Raw genomic sequence first — 20888 nt, 5'->3', positions numbered from 1 at the left:
ACGTGAATATACTGAGCACTGCTGAATTATACAAACCAAAGTAAGTAACGAGCAGGAGCACAGGCCAGTGGTACAGCGTGTGCTCAGAACTCACAGGGCCCTTTGTATCTAAAGAAAAGAGTGGAGATAAATTTAATGATGTGCATATTTTACAACAATTAATTTTAATAACTTTAAGGATGGCTGGGATGGTCATGCACCTACACAGCTGTTATATTTCATCCTAGTTTATTAAGAACACAAGGACTCCCATGTTATTAAAATATCTTTGAAGATTTTCATAGCCCATCCATCCATCCCCAGCTGGACTTTATTCACCATTGCCACTGTTCTCGCCTAAATACATAAAGTTATTAGGATTTCAACATGGGCAACTCAAGGTTTTTAATAGTGCCTACAAGAGACCATAACAGGCTAAAAACTCATAGGACACATTAGAGTCTGGATGTGTCTCACATCCTGTCTCCCTGTTCTCTTGTCCTGTGGGCAGCAACAAAGTGATGCTGTTGGAAAATGGTTGTTTCCATAACTTTGTAGCTTTTTAAAGTCTCTTTTATGTTAGATTTTGCCTTCTTTCTTGTGGGTGGGATAGCCTGGAAATCACAGAAATCTCTGACATTATGTAAAAGGACTCCATATTTGCCCTCAGCCCCAGGCCAAGCATTATGGTACCTTGATTGGTGTCTGATAATTTAACAATAGCTTCTATCTCAACATTTCCCATCATAACAGAACTGGAACTACACACTAAGTTCTTGGCCTTGGCAGAACAGCTACTTAAAACAGGTCTGAAATTTGATCCGAACATGGACCCATGTTTCCTTCCTAGAAATGAGGTTGAAATGAATTATGGTTCCTTCCTAGAAATGAATTAAGGCTTAAGTTACAACCCATAGAACTCTGCTTCCTTATTAACATCTCTCTGTGTTTCTCCCACTTTAATGCAACATCTTCCATTGCTCTAAGTTTCAAAGCCTCTGTTAATTACATAGTGCCACGTTTTAAATTGAGAACAGAGACGTCTATTAAGATAGGTTATTTGCTGTATGTTATTGATGGGATATTTCTAAAGAAATTTCTCTAGAAGAGTCTAGATGTTCATAAAAAAAGAGGATAAACCATTCACCTTTTTTTTTTCATAGATCTTATGTTCAAACAGCTTTTCTGTAAGGGGTTTGTACACACCAGGCACCATACCCAGTGGTGGGAGTATGAACACACCATGTGCTCAGAGGTACTGCACTTCTGTCTCATCACTTGTGGGCATCACTGACCACACATGTTGAGTTTCTAGGCTCCTCACTTTAATGAAAGTGTTTTTCCTCCCAGTAGCTATGACATTTTAGGTATTTAGACATAACATGCTTTTGCTCACAGTAAACCTTCAAATGAGCTACTTACCACTCAAGAATCCATTGTAACTTTGAGATGAGTAGCTGGATAATTCAATTTTTAAATGGTAGACATTATAGTCTATCACAGAGACAAAGTATACAACTCTAAATATGTATATTCATATATGTTCATATATATCATATATACGGTCCATTAATGTCAGTGCTTGAAGTTTTATATTTTCACTGTGTTGTGGCTATTCTTGGCCACCATTTTAGGGAGACAGAGGTCATAACTACATAAAGCTTCAATGTACTACACACATTTTTGAACTCTTTATCCAATCTGAACTTTGTAGGTTCCCTATAAAATCAATAAGTTACTGCTGTGTGGATATCGCTCTATATGCTGTGAATGTGTTGCTCTGATTTGCTTGATAAATAAAACACTGATTGGCCAGTAGCCAGGCAGCAAGTATAGTATAGGTGAGATAAGCAGAGGAGAATTCTGGGAAGAGAAAGGCTGAGTCAGGAGTCACCAGCCAGACACAGAGGAAGCAAGATGTAAAAGTACTGGTAAGCCACAAGCCACATGGCAACTTATAGATGAATAGAAATGGATTAATTTAAGTAAGAACTAGATAGCAAGAAGCTTGCCACAGCCATACAGTTTATAAGTAAAATAAGTCTCTGTGTGTTTACTTGGGTCTGAGTGGCGGCAGGAGCTGGGTGGACACAGGAAAACTTCAACTACAAGTTACTGCTATGGTGACTAGTGGGATCCAGGAGAATGTAATGATTGGTCCCTGCACTTTCTAGAGCCACCAGCCATTCCTGGAAGGCTGTCATCTCCCTGGCTTTGGCACCTCCAACACAGACCAGCTCATGTACCTTCATTTACCCCAATACACCCTCATGTTTCACATGTTCCAGGATGTGGGGATTGCTGAAAGCACTCTATGGCATCATCTACTTCCCACTCAGTTGAAAAGAGCCAGTCCCAAGAAGTGGAATTAGAAATTGCTTAAGATCACACAGTTCCTGAGAATGAAGAATATGTCTCAGGTATACATTTCCCATCCCAATCCTGATATGTTTTCTCTTTTACCCTGTCACTTCTCAACTATTAAGGGGTATAAACTATGGAGGGGTGTGTGTGTGTGTGTGTGTGTGTGTGTGTGTGTGTGTGTGTGTACAGATTCATGAATGTGGAGTCTGGAATCAACACAGTGCCTTCCTCAATTGCTTGTATTTTTTTAACAGGGTCTCCCACTAAACCTAGAACTCATCAGTCTGCCTAGATTGCAAGCCCCTGGGATACTCATGTCTCTACTTCCCTAGAATTCAGATTGCAGGTACATACCACTACACTCAGCTTTTTTTCCCCCCCCTCAGGTGCTAGAAACCCAATTCAGGTCCCCATGCTTGCCTCATAAGCACTTTACTTATTCATCCTTCTTCAGACCCCTTAAGAATCATAAAATTTTAAGTTGCTTTACAATTTAGTCAAATATGAAGGACAGAATTGATTTAATGAATTATATACAAAATATGAAATATGCTTTAAAAATCATTTTATATGTTGACACACATCCATAATCCCAGCCAGCATTGGGGAGAACAAAGTAGGGGGATTGCAAGTCTGAGGCTCACCTAGGATACAAAGAAAACCTCTCAAAAGTAACAATAAAATTCACTGAAAAGCATCAGAACCAATAGGACTCTAGGACTGGCTTGCTCAGGTTTGACTTCCAATGTCATCATGTTAACAAGTCTATAATTTTAAACCTGAGACTAAGCATATACATGTCTGTGTTTCTTTATCTGTAAAATGAGAATGATAGCAATCGTCCCTCCTCACTATATGGAGGACTAAATCATTTGGTAAATGTATAGAGCTCAGGACTTCTCCTTCTACACAGTGAGCACTCTACATTTCCTGCTATTACTACATGCATTGTACACATGGTTGCAGGACCCAGACTTACTCTCCAGAGTGGTGGGTGGGAGCTTTGCTTGCTGGTCCTTGGGCATTTGGCAAGAGCAGCTGAGTAGTTGCTGGATGATCCCTGGACTTAGCTTCTTAAAGTCCTCCTTAGAAATGGAAGAACTGCTATGGTTCTGTAGAAAGATCTCCACCAGCTGGCTAGCAGAGAAGCAAGCCTGTATGAAGAAAACACACAGTTACAAACCTCAGCCTTCAATCAGATACAACAGCCACTCCAGGAGCCAGAACTACACAGGGCTGCAACAGCTGCATGGTGACGTCATCACGAGTTCCTACCTTTGCATGATTCTGAGTATCATTTCATATTTCTGGTATATATATATTTTCTTTCTGGAACCTAGAGACTGATTTGCAATGCGTTGCATGGTGTTCTAAGCAGTGACACTGCCCCCCCCCGGAAGTTTTCATATTTTTGTTTTCCCCATTTTTCAATGGCGGAAGCTTTGTATGTGCCAAGTTGTGACTTCACATGATAAAAAGGAGCCCTGTAGTAATGAAATTGCTGGCTTTGGTACCATCTCACTTAACAAGCCTGAGCCAAAAACACGTTTTTCAAAAGAAATGAGAGGTTAAATTTAGAAGGGAATGCTATGTCAGGTAGCCAGGTAGCCAGTTTGCATGTTAAACACTAGAGTGACCTATCTCTGTTAACATTCTCTATAAAAAGCAGCAGAAATAATTGTTATTTTTGACTGACGTTACCTGCTTTATCTACAATTTCATGTTTCTTCATGCTATATAGGCATGCTTAGATGAAATCCCTAAAATAAATGCAACACGCCTTTAAAACCTACTATAAGGTGTTTTTCCACTTTAAAAGTAAAAACTCGGGTTGTATGCACCAAAAATTGCAACTTAAAAAGTTTAGGGTTTGTGTGTGTGTGTGTGTGTGTGTGTGTGTGTGTGTGTGTGTGTGTGTGCTGTGCATGTATGTATTTGTGTCCAAATGTGAGGACACATGTACTTATGTGGATGCATATGCAGTTGTGTACATGCACATGTGGAGGCCTGAGGCTGACATGGGGCATGTTTCTCTACCACTCTCCACGTTTAGTACAGAGTCTCTCATCTCTCTCTGAACCTTGAGCTCCCCATTTCAGTTAGTCTACTAGAGAGCTTGACCAGGGAATCCCTCATCTCCACATCCCAAACCTTGCAAATGGGTTACCATGGCCACCAGGCTTTTACATAGGTTCTGGGTATCTTAGTGCCAGTCCTCAGACTTGTGGGATAAGTACTTTACACACTGATACATCTTCTCAGGCCCTGAAAGTTTTAATGAGAATGAAATATAGTTTTGATATGAGTCACTTTTATTGAAACAAGAACCCAGTAGCTTTGTGGACTTTAATCACAACCAGTACAGTACTTTTAGAAATAAGCAATGATTTACAAACCTGGCCTGGTTTTCTATGGTGTAGAATATAAGAACTTTTCAGTAAAGACATGTTAATCAAGACATAATGATGAAACACCTAGTGGTTTTCTCTCCATATCATAATCTTTGGTGGTGACTCTGTGGGTAAGAAAGTTTTCTTCTGCCCAGAAAATATTTGGTTTCATGAAAGAAAAGCCACACAAGCAAGAAAACCAAGAGAAGACTACAAAAAAATGAGATAAAATATCACACACTCATACAACAAGAAAACCCAGAGTACAAAGGAAAATCCAAAACCTAAACTGAAAAATCAGAACCAAAGATGCACATACATGCTTGTCCTGAATGCCAAGAATCTCTCTCTCTCTCTCTCTCTCTCTCTCTCTCTCTCTCTCTCTCTCTCTCTCTCTCTCTCTCTGTGTGTGTGTGTGTGTGTGTGTGTTTCTTTTCACAGTATGGTCTTCTTATTCTATAAGCACATAGCCATGTAAGTGTCCACTCTAAAGTGACCTTTTAGTAAAGTATTATCAAAACACAGCCAAAAGAATGATGAGTGCTAGACAGTGCCTTGGGGAACTGTGAGAGAGGTTCCAGGAAAAATAGGCAGAGGGCCTTTTACCTCAGGTGCATTTTGTTCCCTGGATTGTTCTTGGACGTGATTTCGTGCCTCCTGTGACAAGTATTTGCATTCAATTTATAAGACGTTTTATTTTTGTTGGATGTCAGAACACAGCTATAGAATCCAATCTGGTCAGTACACCTTCGATCTGGATATGGCCCTCTCCCTTGTTTTCATGCTTTCCCAGATACAATCTGTAGTACGTGCCAGGTAATTGTGTTTAAATTGTTCTGTCCTGAGGAAGTTCCAGGAAAGGGCTGTTCTGTTAATATTTAGTATGTGCTTTTTGGAGTGTATTTACATGTTTTTCTGATCATGTTTTTGTAAACTCAAACAGCCTTTCTTGGATCATTGCTTTCTTTGTTACATTAGTGCATTCAGTACACTGAAACTGAAGTAAAACCTGGGAAGTGGTGGCACACGCCTTTAATCCCAGCACCCAGGAGGCAGAGGCAGGTGGATCTCTGTGAGTTCAAGGCCAGACTGGGCTACAGAGTGAGATCCAGGAAAGGCACCAAAGCGACACAGAAAAACACTGTCTCAAAAAACCAAAAAAGAAAAAAGAAACTGAAATAAAATCGTCTGCAGCATTAGACTGTAGTCCAGCCCATTCTTTAAGATCTTCCAATCCCAAGTCTCACAAATAGATCTACGTAGGTCCATGAAAGTTGACAAGTGGTCTCCAAATCAGCTAAGAGAGGATGCAAGGACCTCTGTAAAAGGAGGTAAGCAGGGATTAATATGTGACTAAAAGTAGGAAAACCAGCCCGTAGTGAGTTGATACATTGTTTCCTAAAAAAGAGTGGTGTAGCAATGTATAAAGCCCAGCTCACAAACGCTAGGACTAAATAACAGAATCTAATCCTTAGTTTCCTGGAAAGCACACTCTAGATCCCAGAATAGGATATCAAATTAAGGAAAATATAGTGGAAGTCCATAGACAAGGAGAACACATTCTGGTACAATTCTGGGTAACTTGGGCATTGGTAAACATTGTAATGCAAACAATAAATGGTGATGAGCCAAAGGGTTTAGAAAAGGCTATGACATCACCCAGCTTGGATGATGGCTGTCCCATGGATAAGTAGATGGAGTCTCCTTCCCCTTCCCTCAGTCTTCCACAGCCTATATGCTCTAGCCCCTTCCCCAAACCACAGAATACATCTGGTTATGGCAACATAGCATGCAAATGCCTGGGAGGAGTGGCTAGACACAAAGGTGAGGGTCCAAGGACACTCCAAACTCTCTCATTCTATGTGAGAATGTCAACAGAAATGATCGATAGCTTTGAAGACCTTCTGCAAGGAGATATAGCTGGTCTCATGAAGATGGCAGTTGTTTTAGTGGGGGACAGCACTGTGTTGCACTGATACTGAAGTAGCTTCTAAGGGTGTCTCAGTTGGGGTTTCTATTGCTGTGAAGAGACACCATTGATCATGTCAACTCTTATAAAGGAAAACATTTAGTTGGGGCTGGCTTACAGGTTCAGAGGTTTAGTCCATTATCATCAGAGCCAGAAAGCATGGCAGCATACAGGCAGACATGGTGCCGGAGAGGTAGCTGAGAGTTCTACATCCAGATCCAAAGGCAGCAGGAAGAGAGAATAACACTGAGCCTGGCTTGAGCATTTGAAACCTCAAAGCTCACACCCTGTGACGCACTTCCTCCAGCAAGGCCACACTCCTAATAGTGCCACTCCCTATGAACCTATAGAGGTCATTTTCATTCAAACTATCACAAAGGGGATGTGAAAAGATTAACTTGGAGGTAAATGCTTTTCACCTTTGGGTAAACACCATAGGTATGGCTTGGAAAAGTGAAGTCTTATAGACACATTGTATGCCTAGCAGAGGTGATAGAAAACAAGAAGAGATGATGGTTATTGAATCCAGGGCCTCACTCACATTAAGCAGGTGATCTATTGCTAAGGGACATTTCGAGCCTAGAAAATGACTTTTTCAAAGACATGGTAGCAAGAATATGTGATATTCCACAGCAATGTATTCATAATCTGTGGGTACAACATCCAGTATTGTCAGGAACATCTAAATACTTTTATATCTTTAAAATATAAGTCATGGGGCCAGCCAAGTAGCTCAGTGGGTAAAGGTGTTGCCCCTAAGGCTGAAGGCCTAAGTTCAATCAATTCCTGAGACCCACACAATGGAAGGAGAGAACTGAATCCTTCATTCTGTCCTTGGGCCTCAAATATGTGTGTGCATATACATGTGTGTGTGTGTGTGTGTGTGTGTGTGTATGTGTGTGTGTGTAAATTGTGTTCTACAATAGTGCTGCTTTTTAAAGATAAAAATAACAAAGTAATTAACTTACTTAAATAACATTTCCTAAACAATAATAGAATAAAGAACCAAGAATATGCTATCAACCAAGTTACGTACACATCCTGTTTCTGCAAAATTAAGCAATTACTAGCTCTGTGGCTTATCATTAGACACCATTGATCATGTCAACTCTTATAAAGTTGTATAAATAATACAAATATAGCCCTACATAAAAGTTTCCATATGAATGAAATAATATAATCCCATGCCCAACACATAGTACATAGTCAATAAGTGTGAGCCATTACCATGAAATGCTAACTTCTGAACATTTTAATGAACTAGGCAGAAAAGGATTCTACCATAGAAGTCTGAACAATGTTGGCCTTCTTGAGATTAAAGAAATTTGTTTCCTAATGCGCTTCTCAAGACTCATGTGTGAAACAGTGAAATGTGTGTCTTAAGAATGTATCTGCTCATGAGCTGACTGTGGCATGTCACCACAAAGAGCAGCAAAGCCTTCGATTCCAGTCACTAAGGAGGCAGTGGTAGGAGCCTTGAAGGTGCAAGGCCTTTCTGAACTGCATAGAGAATTCAGACTGGACTGGGGAAATTAGTGACACTCTGTCTCAAGATAAAAATTAGGGGTCGGGGGATGGCCCAGCATGTGAAATGATTGCCACGTCAGTGTCAGAACCAGAGTTTGGATCCCCAGGACCTACACGAAATCTGGGCAGGCATGGCAACCCACCTGTACTCTCAAGTGTACTACAAGAACAGATGGGATTCCCAGATCAAACCAGTTTGCGGCACTAGCAGAACTGGTGAGTTCTAGATTCAAGTGAAAGACCTTGCCTCAATATATAAGGTGGCAATCAATCAGGAAGACTCCACTACCCTCTTGGGCTTCTAAACACATGGGTATGCACAAACATGCATGCACATACATGTCAAGAAAAAGAAATAAAATTTTTAAAAGGGCTAAGGATGTAGTTCAAAGATAGTGTATTTACCTAGCCCTAAGTTGAAACACCAGAACCACTTGAAAGGAACAATCTATTATACAAATATGCTTCCATTAGTCAAAGCACAAAGGAATCACTTCCTAATCTATCTTAAATTTAGGCTGTCTGCTTATCATTATTGGGACTTATGTAATATTTAAATCCTCCACTGATTTGTATGAGTCTTCAGGGCTAAGCCTATCTTCGCCCAGTGTGGTATTCTTCATGCCAAGGTACTACCAACTCATATTAAATGCTAGTGTATCTTTTCTAAATTAATTATATGTTTAATATGGACCTAAGAGAAACCCTAAATATTTTGGCTCTATTTCTATGTCTGTAGAAATCCACTTACAAAGAAAAGAAAAGAAAAGAAAACCATGAACATACCACAGAGATAGACTACTTTAAAGAAAAATGTATAGTATCTTCATAAGAGTTTAATAATTCTGACAGAACTATCAACTTCCTTCAGCAATAGAGAATGATAACATAAAAAAATGAAAATACCTGATCCCAGGAAACAGAAGGATCACTGGACTCTTTCTCCATTGCTGTAGGTGTCTTAGGGTCTCCCCAACTGTATATTGTCGTGTTTTGTTTCCTTTGGTGTTGATGGAGGGGATCCTTTTTGGCACAGGCCCTTCTGGTAAAGAGTATGTTGAGGAGTTGATCTAGTCCTAGAAATTTCATATAAAATCTGGTGTCACATGGAATAGACAGGTCACATTTAGAATAGTCACAATTTCCATGGCTACAGCTCAGACGTTTTACAAGATAAACTTGGTTCTACTGAAAATGGTTATATTGGAACAAAGCTAAAGAGTATTCGTACTTTGTGTGGGTGCTGATGCCCTCAAAAGACCTTGGCTAAACTTGGATGATGAACAGTCTTCCCAGAAAAACCCTACATTTTTATATCCTATAAATAATAAAAGTGAGTAGCTAGTGGACATATGTTTCATTGAGACTTGTGTTTTATTTGCTATAAAAAATTATAATGAAGGGGAGAAAGAAATGGCTCAGGGTAAAGGCATTTGCTGCCAAGCCTGATGATTCAGTTTGATGCCTGGGTCCTGAGTGGTAGAAGGAGAGAACCAACTACAAAAAGATTTGCTCTGACCTTCATTTATGAACTGTGGCATATGCGTGGGCACACACGTATACACATAAACATATTCATGCACTCACACATATATACACATAAAATAACTATAATGTAATAAAAATTCAAATTAAAAATTTAAAGTCAATCAAAATGCTTTCCTTTTAGATGTATATGCAAAACAAAGAAAATAAATGAAATTAAGATAAGGTCAGAGAGGTTCACTAGATTCTATTATTTTAAATTCTGCTCTTAATGGCACACATATATTACAGTTAAGTTTCCTCAATTCATTTCTATGCTTTTAAAATTATTATACAGAGAATGATTAAATAAAATAGCCAGTTTATATAGCATCACTCTTCTTCTTACCTGTGAATAAAATGTCTTCAAAATTTTCCTAAACAGCATATTCAGTTATATAAAATTTACCAAGTAATTTTATTGCAAATGACCAATTTTCAACAACAAAAAAGGTATTATGAGCTTTCCAGATAATTGATAAAGTGTGACCTATGTTGAAGAAAAATAGAAAACAATGAATGCAACTCTAGATATAACTGGATGTCGGATTTAGTCCCAAAGTCCTCAGGCAGTTAGCAAAAGTATGTTTAAGGAACTAAAGAAAATCGTATTTAAATAATTAAAGTGAAGCATGGCAATAAACTAGACAAAAGAAATTTTCAATAAGAAGGAAAAAAAACTACATAAAGTTCCAAATAGATATTGTGTAGTTTTGAGATAAAATTGAAAAATAATCACAAAAAGCACTCAACAGTATATGTGAGAAAGCAGAAGGTAAAAATCATTGATCATTTAGAGTGGGTAACAGAAGTAATCCTTGCTGAAGAATAGAGAAAGAAGGAATTGAAATAAGTTTCAGAGACCTAGAAAACAACACTTATTATCAACAGACATGGATTGGCAGCCACAGAAAGAGAGACAAAGAATAACAGGAATAAAAGTGATGAAGAGAATGGCCAAGAACTTCCCAAGTGTATTATAAAAATCTTCATTCCTATTTTCAGGAAGCTTATTAAACACAAAGCAACTTAAATACGCTAACATCCATGTTCAGATACATTATAGTCAAACTGATGAAAATCTAAGATAAAATCTTGCAAGACCACATGCTAAAGTGATTTGTATATGTGGGGCAGCAGATAGCTGACTTCCCATCTGAACAATGAAGGCTCCACCCTCCACCCAATAGTAGGATGACATATTCAAAGAACTGAAAGAAACAATTGTCAATCAATGGTTTTATACCCAAACAACCCCTCAAAATGAAATAGAAAGAAACAACATCCTGGTAAACAGTAAATGAGAGAATTCTTTGTTGGTGAACATATATGACAAGAAATATATTACATTATTTTTATAAAAGATGTGTTTTATTTGTATTTATATGTATATATGTCATATATGTATATGTGTGCCTAAGTATGTATGTGTGTATACAGTTGCCTACAGAGGCCAGAAGAGGGCATTGGGTTCCCTGGAGCTGGATTTTCAAGCAAGTTGCAAGCCTCCTGATATGGATGCTGGGAATACAATTCCAGTCCTCTGAAAGAGCAGTGAGACCTATTTACCACTGAGCCATCTTGACAAACCCAGAATGAAATTAACCAGGCTGAAAAGCAATGACTCAAACCTTCCTTTGGGTAAAATTTCCAGTTTATTCAAGTTTATTATAAGAAACGAAGAGTTTTGGAAATATGAAATTATAGGTTAATATAAGAGATTCTATAGATATATTTATAAATATAAATTTAATGAAATAGTATTACAGTCTTTTCTTTCAAACTCAGAACTGTAGGAACACAGGTCACCCATAATACTATTTAACACTGTGCTTCAATCATTAACTAAGGCAGGTAGATGAGAGAGCAAACAAAATTACAGGAACTGGAAGGAGACAAAGCTATAACTGCTTGGCAATGATACAAATATATATCTGAAACTCCCCAGAAAGCATTGTGAAAACAATGGTTTTAGTGGAGCAGATTACAAAGTTAATCTAAAAAAGTCAGTAGCTCTCACTTGTATAAGCATCAATCAGAAGACACGATGAAAGAAAATCTCATTTAAGACGACCAGGAAGAAAGTAGGCTGCCTAAATATAAGTACAAAAAGAGGCATCTGAAGACCCATGTCTTGCAAATAATAAAACACCCATGTGAGCATGACAAAGTTGAAAGATATATTATTACTGGATATAATATGTAACATGTTATAGTTGTCATTTTTCTCCAAGTATTTACACACACACACACACACACACACACACACACACACACACACGTATATAAGTGCCTGCATGCAGTGTTTTTCAGGGTCAACAATTTAGTAATGTTAATTATAATCTACAAACAAGCCAGGAAAATCTTGGAAATAATTTATTCTTTAAGAACATCAGCCAAGAGTGGGAGAGATGGTGCAGTGCATACAAGCAAGAGGACTAGAGTTCAGATCCCCAGCACTCAAGAAAATGCAAGTCAGGTAGAGTAGCTCACTCAGAAGGCAGAGACAAAGAATCCCCAGGGCAAGTTAGCTGAATCAGTGAATACTGGGTTTAAGTGAGAGACCATGCCTCAACATTTAAGGTGGAGAGCCATCAAGGAAGGTACCCAACATCAACCTCTGACCTCCATATGCACATATATATACTACACATGTGTATATACACACATGACCATGCATGCACATACATCTCACACACAGATACATATGCAATAAAAGGAACCCAAGTAAAACGAAATTGGTGTGGGAGAAAATTTTTTCCTTTATAGAATTATAATATCAAGAAATAGGTAGCTAGATATTATCAAACTTGAAGGATAGATACCAGAGGTGTACAGCTTACAATAGCAAGGTCTGAAACTACAAACTCTCATTCATGGCCAGAAGAATGGATTGGAGTGATAATTGGGAGAAGAGTGTGAAATTCCAAACTTCTCAAAAAGTCATGAATTGATAACTATCTAAACCTGGTTCTATGACTCCAAACCTCCTAACTTTACCATCTGTCAGGAAGCATCCTGATAAAGAACAAGGGTAGACCACAGCCCTCTCCCATCAGGGTCAATTCAAATGGGATTTTCAATCACTTGGACAGGTAAAAAAATACCCCATGGGAAGCTGTCTATTCCAGTCTTAAAACTAATACAAAAATTACCTACAAGGTAGGTTGACACAACTGTCCCTGGCCATCATCTACTCTCACCCTGTGGGTGTTCTGCTCACAATGGCCCTTTGTCTACTGACTACTGTCATCACTTCAGGATGTGCCTTCCTCTACTATAAAATAAACTCTGCTTATCTTCTATACTGTGTTTCTCCTCTGAATTCTTCCAATGGAGATCAAAAGAACCAGAGAGCAGAGAGGAGGCCATAATGAGAGCATCAGGACACATTTTATAAGCTTCAAATAACCAATTTAGACAATCGTCTGAAGGTTATGAACCTCATACAGAAGAGAAGCAAATATTCTAAGTCTTCTGGGTGGAAGTCACCAACCATAAAATGGTGTTCTTCACTAAATACCTGAAAACGAATCCAATCTCTATATACAACCACCAGCATACAGGATGTGCATGAAAGTTCAGGTTAACTCTGAATGCAATCAGTGATCCACAGGACAAAACCCCTTTACTCCCCCAACAAAATAATTTGTGATAAAATAGACAGAATGAGGGTGGAGATAAATGTCACTTGTAAAGGAAATGAGAAATCTACCAACATTTTATATTTTATTGATTTTAGTTTTAATGTGTGTGTGTGTGTGTGTATGTGTGTGTGTGTGTACTTACCTGCTTGAGTATAGGCACATATGTGCATGTCACACATGTGGAAGTCTAAGGTGCCAGTCCACTTTGGTAGAGACAGGTCTCTTGTTCCCACTGTGCATGCCAGGCTAGCTGGCCCATGAGCTTCAGGGAGATTCTTCTGTCTGACTATCTTGCCATAGGAACATTGGGCTCACAGATCACTACTGTTCCTGGCTTTATTTGGATACTAGGACCTCAACTCAGCTTCTCACGTTTTCACAGAAAGCACATCACCCCCTGATCCAACTTCCTAGCTCATTTTGTGGGTCTTATCTGGACCCCAATTCAATAAAAAATAATAAGAATAGTTTTAAAACTCAGGAAAATGTGATTCAACATTCTCTAATACTGAGAAGTGATTATTTTTTGGTGATGTTATGTAATGAGATTAGAAAGAAAATCTACCTACAGACACTTGGATTCGGATATTGGAACTGTCAAACCATTTCAGATACTAACTTTCAAGCCATTTTCCTTACTAAATGCAAAGAAACATACAAAATGAACATTCAGAGTTCCTTCCTGACATTGCGTTTCATCTCAGAGCCTCCAAATGTTGGTCATCAGAAGTAGATGAATAACATACAAGCTTACTTCTGCTTAAACACAAATGGCTTACTTTCATGATTACATGCAAGCTGCTACCCTGTTCTTGAACCATTTCATACCATTCCATCATCCTACACTGCTCTGCCATCTCAGGCCCAATGTTAGGGGTGAAATAGGAAAAAGTATTTAGTTAGTTCTCAAGACGAGTTTTAAAATCTGCCCATTTGACTTTATATCCACAGTTTCCATCCCCACACAAACGGGCCACGTTCACGTTTATGCTTCATCAACCGATAGACTTCTGCCCTGAGAGGCCATCTGTGCTCTCTTATCACATGCCAAGATAAAACAGTGTTTAAAACAGACCTGAACAAACTCAGTCAACGAAATGCTCTAGCCTTTGGTTTTTTGTTTGTTTGGTTTTTTTTGTTTGTTTGTTTGTTTTGGCACAACTAATTAGACAGATGTGACTTGCAAATGAAATTCATGAAAAACAACCTTACCAGATAGGGGGAGGAAATTGGTACTATTCAAGAAACTGAAAATGTAGTCTGTGAAGTCATCTGGGGAAGGCAGGTCTCCTCTCCCCAGGCAAACTCCTTGGAGTGACAGGGCAAGGATGGTTGCGGCCAGCTGAGGAAGCGTCTTTTCGTCAGCACCGTCGCTGCCCTGAATACCAGATTTCCTCTGTAGTGTCTTAGTTTCCACACACTAACGCCAAAAACAAAGAGAAAACGTTAGCTTCTGGAGTCACATTCAATAAGTCTCCTCTAAAATTTCCCCCAATGCATGAGGAATTGTTCATCTAAAAGAAAATTGGTTTGTAGAAATGACAGTCGTCACTCTGCTATCCCAGAAGGAACTCGATTTAGGGAACATTTGACCTTTTCAAATCTAATCCCACCCTCTTGACTCTCGGTTATTTACACTTCCTGGTGACTGTCTCAAAAATGCACTGTTTTCAAGGGGATCCCCTGCTCTTACAGCTTGCATCCTTTCCCTTGGTGAATTTTCTCCCAGATTCAAGGACTCCTGTAAACTAAATAATTTTTAACTCTGCATCCCAGCCTTGATGGCACACTGAAACCTGCAATGATTAATTTTAATTGTCAACTTGAAAAGATTTATCACCACCTGAGGGAAGGGTTTCTAAGTGTGCCTCTGGGAGATTTTCTTGGTTAGGTTAACTGTGGTAGAAAGACCCATCTACTATATGTAGCATCCCTCCCTAGGCTGGGATTCTGCACTGTATGAAAAGGAGAAAGGCTGGTTACATGTGTTTGTTGCTGTCTTCTGACTGACTGTGGGGCTCAGTGTGACCAGCTGAGTCAAGTCCCTGGTGTCCTGACTTCCCTGCCATGACGGGCTGTACTTTGAACTATGAGCCAAAATAAACTCATACTTCCTTAAGTTGATTTTGTCAAGCTATTTTATCACATCAACAGAGAAGTAACTAAGATACCACCTTTACTTCTACATCAGCCTTGACTCCCAAGCTTAGTGTGTATTCACTACACTGAGTATATGGTACACTCTAGAATCATGAATTCTTACGGAACACAGGACATGTAGATGCTTGTGTATGTGTGTGTGTATGTGTGTGTGTGTGTATTAGTTTTTTCTGATTAAATTATGCCCATCTGACAAGGTGGAATTTTGCTTTAAATCCTATTGTTAATCTCTCTCATTTATTAAAATATCTATGTGCAGTGTACTATGATAAGCCCACTATCAATGAACTTGGGTGATCTGGTTCATCCAAAGAGGATGCAAGCATAAATTATTGTGTCAACCTTCAATTCTTGTGATGTTGGAGAAGGAATAGAACAGCCTATTGGAGTTATTCTCTCTGAGATCTGGTGGTACCCTCTAGGCAGACATCTATTTACAGCAGTAATGGAAACATGGGATCTCACATAGGCTAAGCAAGTGCTCTTCTCTGGGCTACATCCCCAGCAGTGCTATCACATTTTTGACAAGTTTTGGGAAGTACTATGAGTGAAAGGAACAATTCGAGATACAACAGTATGACCCTCACAGTGAATTTTTTCTTTTTTTTTTTTTTTTGTTTTGTTTTGTTTTTCGAGACAGGGTTTCTCTGTGTAGCTTTGTGCCTTTCCTGGGACTCACTTGGTAGTCCAGGCTGGCCTCGAACTCACAGAGATCCGCCTGGCTCTGCCTCCCGAGTGCTGGGATTAAAGGCGTGCGCCACCACCGCCCAGCGTGAATTTTTTATAGAGATTGGAAAAAAAGAAAAGGAAAACATTATAGTCATAAGGTTCTATTGAGGATAGAAGAGAATTCCAGCCACTGTTTTGACACAAGAAGTCCTTAGAATGTAGTGAATACCTATCTTCAATGAAGAGATAGTGCTAGGATGAGCTATGAACAGATCCATGTATGTTTACCATAGACCCAGAAAACAGCAGAAAGAACTCCTGAGCACTGGGAATTGATCAAAGACAATAAAACATAGTTCCTTGTGCACATGAGAGTGAAGGAACAGGGTGATGTTTATATTCTGATCTTGGAGTGTGACTGGATGAGGGCTCTAAGATATAAAGATACTTCCCCTGGAAGTCTGTTGAGGACCACTGGGATGGCTACTAGGGGGCTGACTTGTGGAAGCTCAGACCTGTGCAGATTAAAAGTTGGGAATGTGAGCAGTAGGCTGGTGTGTAGTGCTGTCTAGGACAAATCAGCAGCCTGTAAAGAGATGTCAACAGCCTTCTGCCAAGTCTGGACTGACTAACTACCTAGGTAATTGTGGGTAAATAGGTTCCAGGACCCTTCCAGGAGACACAGACATTGATATGTCTGGAAGATCACTGCCCTAAAACCTAGAAAAGGTTCATGATAGTAATTTAGTTCTTGTTAACCACATGGAAAAAGTAGTTTTCTATGTACTGTGATCTTATTCTCTAAAAATGTTTGATCTTACAAACACTGAAAGTCTGGACATTGACTGTATGTGCAGCATAACCAGAAACCTACTGCTAAACACCATCTGCCTTTAATTACTAGATTTCCATTTCTGTTTAATCTGTCTCAAAAGACAGTAAATGTGCAAGATTGCCTAAATCCTAGTGAGTAATTCAAGCCAATATTATATCATAGAGAAATTACAATGAAGATCTTACATATAGGGACATCTCATTCAGGCTAAAAATTGAATTCCATCGAAGAACCTTTGTGGAAACAGGAACAATGGGCTGAAGATTGATAGTCACAGCATTAGAGGTGCCATAAAGACCTTTGCAAGGTGCTTAGTAAATATGTTCTTCATTGCATACCAATAAGAAGAGATAGTCAGCCCATCTGCAGCCTGTTGGAGGGGTGCTTCTGGACTAGGACAGTAGAGACCTTTGGCTTTTCAACAACAGAATGGAGACTGAGAATTAAGCTTGTTTTTATAAATCAATGAATAATTCAAAAGAGAGAAAAGTCACGGCCACTATTTTATAACAAATGTTTATACTCTTCAAAGTGTGGTATGGATCCTCAATAAACCCTTCTGGAAATATGACTCAAGATTTATGAGGTGGAGGGTATTGCTTGGTGGTAGAGTGCTTGTCTAGCATGCACAAAGGCCTAGGCTCAATCCCCAATATAGTGATGATAGTGGTGATGATGGTGATAATGGTAAGGATGGTGATGATGGTGATGGGTGTGTGTGGTGTATGTATATGTGTGTAAATATCTATGTGGCCTGTGTGACCTCTGCGGAGGCCAGAGGTCAATATCAGTTATCATCCTATATTGCCCTCTACCTTCATTTTTTGAGACAGTGTCTGTCATTGAACCCTGCAGCTTGTCATTTTGGCTAGACAAGCTGACCTCAAGTCCCAAGTATCTGCCTGTGTCCCTCCAACCCCAAGGATTCCAGGAGTAATTGAAACACTTGGTTTTACAGAGGCGCTAGAGATCCAAACTCAGGTGTTCATGTTTGTTCCTCAAGCACTTCACCCATGAGGCCCTTCCCCAGCTGCATATGATGAGAATAATAATAATAATAATAAACTTTATGTTCGGATACCTTTGTGTGCCGAAACTTAAAGCGTGCTTGAGAGGCCAGCCTTCCTAGAACAGTAATGAAGGCAACAGATGAACAGGTGCCATTTCCCAAAAGTGGGGTCTGGGCAGGGGCACGGAGGACATGACAAGCATGTGCATGGCTACAAAATGCTAAGTGGCAGAGGGGTGTTGTTTGGGGTTGACTGTTGCAAGTAAAGCTTCTGCAAGCTATTTCATCAATGAAATCACTGATGATAAATACATCTCTTAAATTGTTCCTGCCTTCGTCCCTGGCCAGAAGCCAAGACAGACACATGGCCTTCCACCACGATCGTTCATCTCTTGGACGTTGACCAAAATCTTTGAGTCATAGTTATTCAGGAGATGAGAACTGCCCTGTCACTTGGCCTGCCTACCCATCCACCCACCCAGCTTCTGGCTAAAAGTCATCCTCTACTTAGTCATTCCATTTCCACTTCGAATTTTAAATTATGTCACTTACTATCCTGTAGTTAAAACCAGAAATACCAGCCGGGCGGTGGTGGCGCACGCCTTTAATCCCAGCACTCGGGAGGCAGAGCCAGGCAGATCTCTGTGAGTTCGAGGCCAGCCTGGGCTACCAAGTGAGTTCCAGGAAAGGCGCAAAGCTACATGGAGAAACCCTGTCTCGGAAAAAAAAAAACAAAAAAAAACAAAAAAAAACAAAAAAAAAAAACAGAAATACCTTCCTCTCTTAGAAGTCCAACCATGTCCTAGGAATAAGTGACATAAGTAAGTCCCAGCCTACACCTCAACAGGAGTACAGACAGCAGTTCCTCACTTCTTACCTGGCTACCAGACGTGCCAAAGTACATCCTGGTGAGAGCCAAGATGTCATCAGTCTCCTTCTGTGAAAGGAAATAGGAGTCTTCATCCTGCCTGAGGCCCAGCAGGCTATGCAGGTAAAATTCATACTCTCTGTTGCTCATGTTGAGCTTTGAAGAACAGATCTCCTCCTGGTGAATGATGTAATAGAGGAGGAGGAGAGAAACTCTCTGGACTACCTCCTCTCTAAGTTCTTCCTCGAAACCCCCGCCAGCTGTGAGTAACAGCACATCTGGTTCCAAACACTGTGGGGGAAAGTAAGGGAGACAAAGCCAAGTTTTGCACACAGCTCCAGAATATGATCCACACAAGTTCTCAAGTGCTTGTGCCTTGTGAATAGAGGGCAAGGCAGTCAGTCCTAGCAACTACATCCAAAGACTGAGTCATGGTGAGACTTTTACTTGACCATCATCTCCTCCTGGGGACCCTTTTTTGTAAAAGTGGCCTCTCTGTCCTCAAGATGTTGATTTGCTCTTTTGCATAAAACCAATCAACTCCTTGGCCCAGCATGGTGGTGAACACCTTTAAACCCAGCACTTGGGAGGCAGAGGCAGGTGGATCTCGATGCCAGCCTGTCTACAAATTGAGTTCCAGGATAATCAGGGCTACACAGAGAAACCCTGTCTCAAACACTGGGGGAAAAAGCTGCTCTGTTCCACATAGCATCCAATCCAATCTCTCCTTGGCCCAACTCTCATCGATACTGTCCCTTCTGCCTCGTTTCTTCTTTCTCTGCCGTCTCTCTAAACTTCTGCTCTTGTGATTCCGTGTCTTTGAAGTTACATCAAGCTCCTTGCACTGTCTTAGAGGTCTCCTTGATGCCCTAATTTTTTAGGTCTTAAAATGTTGCTCTTAGCCAAGTGTGGTGGCACATGCCTTTAATCCCAGCACTCAGAAGGCAGAGACAGGTACTCTGTGAGTTCAAGGCCAGCCTGGTTTGAAAAATGAGTTCCAGGACAGCCAGTGCTGTCACACAGAGAAACCCTGTCTTGAAAAACCAAAAAACAATAAACAAACAAACAAAGAAAAATGTCACTCTTTCTGAGGCCTTCCACAAAGCTCTCAATCTGCATTGTCCCTCACAATGTTGTTCTATAGAAACAGCATGCAAGACACATATGTCTTTGAAATTTTCTAGATGGCCACATTTTTAATAGTGAAAATAAACACATGAGACTCATTTTAATACTTTTCAAAATTTACATATTTCAGATACAATTATTTAAGCATGTAATCAAAAAGTTGAAAATGGCTAATGAGATATTTTATGGGGTTTTTTTTTTTTTGGAGGTCCAAGTTTTTGAGATCTAGTGTACATTTACCAGCACATCTTACCTCATATAAGTCATATTCAAGTATTCAATAGTTATGTGTAGCTATATCTACTGTGTTGGGCAGCACATTTCTAGAATCTCATTTTCTTCACAGTACTATATTATAAAACTCTTTTGTTAACTTGTGTATTTGGTCTCTCTCCAACAAGGACAAGTGTTTATTTGGTCAGCTTTCCAGGTATTTTTTCAGCACATGGCACAAAACCTGGTACTTAGGAGGTATTAAAAGTGCAGTGATCCCCTGGCCTTCTTCTATTCTTACCTAAGAGAATTGCCAAATGCTGTGGATATCATTCTGTATAAATAAAACACTGATTGGCCAGTGGCTAGGCAGGAAGTATAGGCGGGACAAGAAGAGAGGAGAATTCTGGGAAGTAGAAGGCTGAGTGGGGGAGACACTGCCAGCCACCACCATGACAAGCTGCATGTGAAGACGCCGGTAAGCCACGAGCCACGTGGCAAGGTATAGATTTATAGAAATGGATTAATTTAAGCTATAAGAACAGTTAGCAAGAAGCCTGCCATGGCCATACAGTCTGTAAGCAATATAAGTCTCTGTGTGTTTAC

General features: G+C 39.8%; 1 protein-coding gene across 4 annotated transcripts in view; it reads right to left on the bottom strand.

The window, feature by feature from the left end:
• Positions 1 to 20888, bottom strand: part of Slc39a12 (solute carrier family 39 member 12) — an 84025-nt gene that overhangs the window by 52936 nt on the left and 10201 nt on the right. For all 4 annotated transcript variants that reach the window (XM_059262448.1, XM_059262449.1, XM_059262451.1 and 1 more), the window contains exons 2-5: positions 18951 to 19232; positions 14613 to 14820; positions 9136 to 9305; positions 3323 to 3497 (exon numbers count right to left, since the gene is read on the bottom strand). In XM_059262448.1, coding sequence (XP_059118431.1) covers positions 3323 to 3497; positions 9136 to 9305; positions 14613 to 14820; positions 18951 to 19232 — 835 coding nt within the window. The remainder of the gene's footprint in view (positions 1 to 3322; positions 3498 to 9135; positions 9306 to 14612; positions 14821 to 18950; positions 19233 to 20888) is intronic.

This window comes from Peromyscus eremicus, chromosome 5 (genome assembly GCF_949786415.1).
Source record: "Peromyscus eremicus chromosome 5, PerEre_H2_v1, whole genome shotgun sequence".
Lineage (NCBI taxonomy): Eukaryota > Metazoa > Chordata > Mammalia > Rodentia > Cricetidae > Peromyscus > Peromyscus eremicus.
This window is presented reverse-complemented; position numbering and strand designations above follow the sequence as displayed.